Source organism: Postia placenta, assembly GCF_002117355.1.
Source record: "Postia placenta MAD-698-R-SB12 unplaced genomic scaffold POSPLAscaffold_1, whole genome shotgun sequence".
Classification (NCBI taxonomy): domain Eukaryota; kingdom Fungi; phylum Basidiomycota; class Agaricomycetes; order Polyporales; family Adustoporiaceae; genus Rhodonia; species Rhodonia placenta.
Window position 1 is genome coordinate 4196782 of NW_020169832.1, and position 7592 is coordinate 4204373.

Consider the following 7592-nt stretch of genomic DNA (forward strand, 5'->3'; position numbering starts at 1 on the left):
CATCAGCAGAGATCAACCTTGCAGAGACGTTTTGAAAACCAGTTTGATATTGAACGTATAAGCGGACGATATCTAGCGCAATGGGGCCATAGTGGACGATACCTTTGCAGTCGTGAGCATGTAGTTCGTAGACGTAAATAATAAGACATCTGAGCACCCCGCGTCAGTCATCATCTCCACCTTTCACAGGCGAGTGCTCGCCGGTATAGGCTAAACCAAGATGGACTCTGTTGTTCAAGAGTGAGCGTGTAGGTCACGCTGACGCAGGGGCTCAGAAAGCATCTCAAATATGGATTTGCAGTGAGAGAGTTCACTGGAAGCACAGAATTGTCGAAATGACGGAAGTACTCATCTTGACAGCGCGAGCCATGTCCTTGTTCTTAGAAATCTCCCAGCACATTCCGCTTTGCGTATCCTGCAACCCTCGATAATCCCATCTTGTTCTGGATTTAGTGGTACGTTGGCGGCGGGGGCGATTGTAAGATGAACCGTAGCGTCCCCATGAGAGACGACAAAATCAATAGCGTTCTACATATGTGCCTGAGCGACCGTGAACAAGCCATAGGAAAAACAATGATTGCTGATTCCGCGTCATGCTGGTTGGTGTATGTTGACTTGATGTTGTATGATGCACGGTCGTATCCGAGCAGACCACCGGTGGCAATGACGTCGTAGCGTGCGTACAGTCAAGCAGAATATCAATTTTTGACTTGTTGAAAAAGAGCAAGGTCTCCCCAAAGCCCTACGCTAGGGTTACGTCTCACGACGTGACCACCTCTCAATTCACTGCCGCGCGTTTGAGTGCTCCGAATTCTAAGTATGACAATGGGGGATGTATTTTGGATTTGCGCTCCATCTCTGCTAGTAGCCCAGCGAAATTCTGGCATCAAATCTGCCTTGCGAATTAGGAGCAGGGACTCGGAAAATTCCACTCGTTTCTCGCCAATTAGCTCATTCTCGAAGACCTCGAGATACTTTTGCATCCTACTTGCGATCTTGCGCCGAGGGCAGCGTTATCATCATTATGAGGTCACGGTCACAAACATGCGGGGCCGGCATGTACATCACTACGAGCAGGCTGCAACGACAGAGAACGGTGATATGTGGAGAAAGACAAATTCCTCCCACCAATAGCACTCTGTTTTTCATCCCCAATCGACGGGTCCCGTATGATAAACATAGCGTTCATTAACGATATCCGTTTGCATCTTCCCATACAGTTTCAGAAGGTGAACGAAAACTCAGACCGGGGGCGCCCCAAAGAGATGGGGAGTTTCCGCATTAGCAGATCAGGACCTGACACATATACAAGCAACGATCAATGCATTGAGACCGCGCATGGTTATGGATCCGGGATTCTGCACAGACAGTCGTGGGCAACTTGTCCGCGCCTATGTATAGTCGCCTGTCCGCGCGAGTAGATATCATATAATTGTAATCATACCCGCCCTTGACGAACGAGTGTACGCTAGTGTGAGGGCACCGCAATGGGATTCCGCTCGGCCGGGTGCAAATGGACTTGCGGAGACTGTCCAGGAAGAGGAAGGAGCTCATACGAAAGGAAACACATTTGGCAGAGGGCTAAGGGGCATGAAAAAGACAAGAGTTCTCACCTTTCGATAGCGCGAACTATCTCCTTGTCCTTGCCAACCTCCAAGCATGCCTCGCTCTAGCAAGAAACTGGAGGCCGGTGCCGAGGATACCGAGATACGCAGCGCGACCACTCCTGAGCGTCACATACGACTTGCAGTGTTCAGTGGTTTGACATGGCGCGGGTGGAGAAACGTAATTGCCCCCGGCTGGGAGTACATGAACCGCGGTGAGATATTCAGAGAAGCCAGGTGCGTTGAAGGTGCAGCAGACTGCTATAGCAAGGAGTGCCGTGCCGAGCTTGCTGTCTCCGTCCATAGACTTGCGGCCCATCTCTGCGAAGAGCGTATATACCCGAGAGAACGTCATGATCGAAGAAGTTTGCTCAGTGACGCGCCGGTGGTGAATAGAGCAGACAAATCCGTAGGGCAAGGAAGGAGTTGACTTGAAGACATACGTTGCGGTCAGTAGAGCCAGGGCAGTTCACGTTCGATAAAAGCAAAGCGCAGGGCGGGTGAGTTCATGAATACTCGTACTGGACGTCGACATGCGGAGACCGACCTATTCTAGGGTTGCTTGGGCACGCGTTTGGAGCTATTGAGCGCCCGAACCGTGTGGAGCGGTTCGCAGAGTCTTCGAGCAATTGACTAGCAGATCAGACTCAGAGAATCGACCATGTACATACCAAATCCTGCATTCGGTTGGGACCCGCAGTCTGCAGCATGGCGTGTCCGACGCAATAATTTGGTGTAACATATAATTCGGACCGTCCGGTAGCTACTGAGATGATGTCGACGGGGAGCGCAAACAACCTCATTATATGTTTCGACGTCAACCTGTAAAAAACGTCGTGATACCCTTCTACTTGTGTAAATACCAATATCTAACCAGTGGTTCTCGAAAAGAGAACACGGCTCAAGTCTGTTCCCCTGCGTCCATTGGCGGTGTCGCCGGATTGAGCGCCGGAGAAAGCTTACATTCTGAGCAGTCGAATCCTCTAGTTATGAGCGCTCACACCTCCCCTGCATCGCATATAGCGCGTGTGTCTCTCTACAAGCCGCACAGATATTCCTCCCGGCGCGTGAATGTGAGCAATTATATGAGCATGCACTGCAAACCAACATTCGGAGCTGATAGAACGGTACACCCCGAGGGAGGTACGGTACATCTGCCGTGGACCGTCAAACACTAGTATCCATAAATCGCCGTGCTGCGTGTTCAACTTTTTATATATCACTCGGAAGTGTGTCAGCGTAAGATTGAGTGAGCTCAAGAAAAAACCAGATTGGACGACTGGGTGGACAAATAGCGATGCGCCGTGAGTAAGTCTGCGCTAGCGAGTTCTTCGATACCCGTCCCAGAGGATCAAACACGTTAATTATCAGATGCCATAGCAGCGCGAAACAGAGCAAGACGTCGCAGTGCGCTGACGTTCGACATCGAAACATCTGTGGGGGAGAAAGTCAGGAAGATTACGCACAAGAAAATGCCAATAGTAAGACGACAAGCAGCCCAAGTGACATTGCTGAAACGCGTTGCACGCTATGTTTAGCACATGAGGCTAGTATCATGGCCTCACGTGTAGCAGGATGGGAAATTCTTCCGTTGCTGTGGTAAGCGAGTGGTCGCAGGGAATGCGCTAGGTTGGCCACGATCTTGCTTCGGGAGGAGACCAGGAGGTCTCCCCCTGAGTAGACTTGCAAGACTAGGATTTCATAGAGTTCAGAGGACTCTTTACCGATGAAAGCACTCACCTGGATATTACCAACGATATCTTTGCTTTTGAAGATCTCCGAGCACAGTCCGCCCCGTGCGTAAAGGCATAGTGCATGGAAAGCACGTCCTGAGCCCGTTTGACACGCCGAGATGTTCACCAATATAGCAAGAGGGCCAAAATATCCTCTTGAAGAGCCTCAGCCGCAGTACTCGGGAAAGACAGAGGAGTAAGAAAGAAACACAAATCATGGCAAGTGCGCACTGCGGAGCTAGCTGTCGCCATCGATGTACACCGGTAGGAATCCAAAACTGCAAGAGATGCCGTCTGTTTCAAGGTACAGCAACGCCATGCTTGCGTAGTCTTGCTCCACCTATAGTATAACGTCTTATCCCGCCCGAGGAAGTGCAAGATGGAAAAGCGTGCTGTGCAAGTAAGTCGAGAGCCATGCGTTCATTGGACCTCCGCGTCCAGCGTGAGAAACAAATCATCTTAAACTAGGGTTGAATGGGCGTTCCTGACGTCCCTACACACCGTCACGAATTAAGCTTCGCGTTCGATTCAAGTCTTGCAGCCGAAGAGTATGAGATGATACGATTGTGAAGTTTAGGCAAGGTTTTTTCAAGACATGCTGTGCGCATTCTGTCAGGGTCCGAGGTCTCCCACGGATCACAACGAGCGTCTGAAGCCATGTGCCTTGAAAAAGACGTGGTGGCAGGGTACTGCCACACGTCCCGCATCATATAAAACGTATGCTTCTGATAAGGAAGATGGCGTCCTTATCAAGGTACGGCACATCGGAGACAGGTACCCTCGCTCATGACTTGAATGACAGGATCAAAAGCAGCAGATACTATGGCACTTTGCTATTTGCGTCTCGCGATCGACGAGCCATGCACGCACGCTCGCTGCCAAGACACTAGTGTCATATACCCAAGTCAGCACGAAAGTAAAGCGTGAACACCGAAGTGGCGGCGCACATACGATGCATCCCACTACCGAGACCGCGGATCAGACCACGTTGATATTGCACGTCCTCCTTCCCAGATGGACCCAAATCTGTCGTACTCAAGACGGCTTCCAAGTATTCACCACATCACGATAAAACCATCTTGTTGTGATTCAGCACAGCAAGCCGAAACACTTGAATCTGGCTCAAATCTTGGGTAAACTTCGATGATTCACGTACAGTCAAGCAAGCAAGGCTGTGTGCCTCGTAAATATCGCTTAAGGGCCGCTAGAAATAGACCTGTATACACTGCAGTCTGTACACCTGGAACGGTTGGTTCCTGTGGACAAATGATGAACGCACTCTTGGTGCGATAGGACACGGTAAGTAAATGGTGCGTCTGTTTGGCTTAGGTCCATTTTCATGTCCAAGCATCTACAGCTTCAGGACTTTTCCCGATGGTATAAGAGCCACTATCACGGATCAACAGTTCTACGTGCGCAGACACGGACGAGACGCAAACTCTGTAATCATAGAGCGATGAGACACCCGTTCCTGTGTAACAAAAGGTATGTCTACTACCTCATCCGGTCGTGCTGCAGCATGCCACTCGGGCAATGGCACAGGCCTCTTCTAGGTCATTGATTTCAGATCGTGGCTCGCAATGGAGTTCTCGGAACGCTCGCCCACAGCTTTGATAGCATTCCGCTGCATTCTTCCATCGTTACATGGCACGACGATTCACTGTTGCCTAGGAGCAGAAATGCAGTTGGTGGTGGATTATTCTAGTATATGGCTCAATAATCGGATGTGTCTGTAGGGAGAAACTTGGTGTCTCCGCTGATCTCATTACCATCCCCTTACACAGGTCGACCTCTCGATCATCACAACATTGAGTTGCTTATGGATGTGATGAGCGACTATCGGGTGTGGTTAGTGTGCTAGTACGGACACTGATTGATCTTAATGTCATATGCATGATACTCCCAATTGAGAGCTCTCAAACACACTGCATGCCCTGCTTTGCATCAGCTAATCCCACACTGAGAAACATAGCTTCCACCACTCTTCATGTACGTATATATATTGACTCAAGGTCTATATTAACTCGCTGCTATTTCCTCATCTTTTGCACTCTATTTCGCCTCACCTGCAGTCATTCAGCAGAAGATGTCGGAGACACTATCTGCACAGACCATTGAAGATTTACTGGAAGCTTTGTAAGTGGAAAGCATCACATCTACATTATTCTATAGGACTTACATCTACGCCATGGTGTAGCTTTCAACAGGCGTGTATCGATTATGCAACTACTGGTCAGTGACTGTGCCTCTACTATAAGTCAGATGCTTATTTGAAATGTGTTCTTTCAGCTCTCCTTACCTACTACGTTGCCCTGAACTTGCCACATGATCTGCGGCGTCTGTGGGGGCGAAGATCCATTGCAACACTACTCTCTGCCATCAACTGGCTTGCTATCATTGGCACTATCTTTACTTCCATGCCGTTTCTAGGCGGTACTGCACAAGTATGGGACATTCACTCCTTGATGTGCTGATCTTGTATTGAGAGTGTGCATTCTAGAGGTCAGTTCCCTCATATCAGGTCACCATTTGTTACAGATCATTTAATCCACAAGATGTGATTCTTCTCTCTATGCCTATCAAGTAGTATATTATGTCACTGCTGCCATATCTTCATGTAAGAAATGCAACTCTCGTTCTCCGAGCCATCCTCATTCTATTTTTGAAGTGGTAGCCGCCCTGCGTGTACATGCTATGAGCAGAGGCAACTGGCACTGGGTATTGCCAGTCTGGCTGCTTGGTATGGTGCCCGTAGGCACTAACATAGTCAGTACGATGAGTATGGCAAGGTGTTTGCGGCTCACGAGGAAGTATCATAGTGGATCCTGACGCAAGAGACATGGCTTTTCATTCCTCAACTTCTATGTATGGACAGTGTGTCGATCTCCGACACCATGTTTATTGTGTATGTGGATTTCACTGGCTGTTTTGTGCTTTACACAGTGGTTGATGTCTACAGGAGTGAGTTGTTGCTTTCCATATGTCTAGATGTACTTGTTGACGCCCCTACTCGCGATGTAGTGACAATCGTTACTCGTGGATCTGTGGTTGTCTCGGACACCCTCGTAGTTGCAGCAACATGGTACTACATTAGCCGTACAAGCTCCGTGAGAACACAGCTGGTACGAGATATGTGGGCTGTAAGACCCACTCTCACCACTGTTATGTTCCGAGATGGTGAGTACTAGCCTTGATGTGCGATTGTATAGTATACCGTAGCGGCTCATCGTCCGTTATTACAGGTACTTTATATTTTCTGTAAGAAGAAAATGTATATTCATGAATGATGGCACTTATCTCATGTACAGCATCATCTCACTGCTCAATATTGTTGATCTGATTGTGGAAACAATCAATATCAGTAGTGTGCATGTTCGTACATATACATATCGGACTCATTACCCATACTGAGTTGGTCACTCTAGTCTAAAAACATAGTGGATATGACAACTTTGATAGCAGCGTGCGTAACCCCTCAAATATCATGGTGTAAGGAATTTGCTGACAGAACCAAATCTTGCATCCTGTAGGATGTCGAGCATTTTAGTCTCCCGCTTTCTCATCTGCATCCGCGAAGCTGCAGAACGCTCAATACAGCCATTCAGCTCTCAATCTTTATCCATCATTGACTCACAAGGCATCACTGTCCCACATCGGTGGCTCTCCAGCATAGAGTTTGCCGCTGACATCGTCAACCCCTCTGCGGGGGATGGTGAGGTAGATGCTTTCTTAGATCTCGAAGGCGACCTACATCGAAGAGGCGAAGGTGATACAGGAATCGCGAGCAATGATGGAATAGAGTTGGGAGAATACGCAACCTCTGGCCCTTCTGTAGTCGAACGCACATCCTGATTTTCCTCCATCTCGCTACCCACCTTCCTTTTCTTCTCACTCCAAGCCTTTTTGATTACTTGTTTCTCCCCAGCACGTGCACCGGTCTCGATGAACGTGTACCTGCAGTATCGCGAGCTGTTCTATTTATTCAGTCTGTTTTCATGGGCCATGCCCCACGATTCGAGTTCGAGATGTGTCCTCAGTAGCTCACCATAGCAGCCATCACGGAGATGTGCTCACAGGCAATGAGGGGTGTCCTCAAGACAACTGTGCCGCCTAGCGAGCCTGATCATTCTTCTGCGCAGATGTCAAACTGAGTCCTTCGAATCCGCATGGCCCAAGATAAGTAAGTTATGCTCAACGTTGGCGGGGTCTTTCAAGGCCAAGAATGTCGCTCAAACCATGAAGCACGCGTGCATTC

At 48.9% G+C, this 7592-nt stretch overlaps 2 protein-coding genes across 2 annotated transcripts; one reads left to right on the forward strand and one right to left on the reverse strand.

Annotated features, from left to right (window-relative positions):
* Positions 1–1659: 1659 nt before the first annotated feature.
* Positions 1660–6525, forward strand: POSPLADRAFT_1129062 (hypothetical protein; the record flags this gene model as incomplete). Its single annotated transcript, XM_024483802.1, has 16 exons — positions 1660–1841; positions 2482–2677; positions 2835–2908; positions 3013–3085; positions 3684–3737; positions 3954–4091; positions 4140–4324; positions 4569–4636; positions 5122–5185; positions 5310–5326; positions 5410–5473; positions 5535–5569; positions 5627–5804; positions 5983–6103; positions 6157–6211; positions 6281–6525. The coding sequence occupies 16 exons, from the start codon at positions 1660–1662 to the stop codon at positions 6523–6525; spliced, it is 1749 nt and encodes a 582-aa protein (XP_024344997.1).
* A 294-nt stretch (positions 6526–6819) lies between these two features.
* Positions 6820–7311, reverse strand: POSPLADRAFT_1128480 (hypothetical protein; the record flags this gene model as incomplete). The annotated part of the gene is made up of 2 exons (XM_024483741.1): positions 6820–6914; positions 6972–7311. Coding segments are annotated over 2 exons (435 nt in total), but the record flags the coding sequence as incomplete, so codon positions are not given.
* Between the last annotated feature and the right edge of the window lie 281 nt (positions 7312–7592).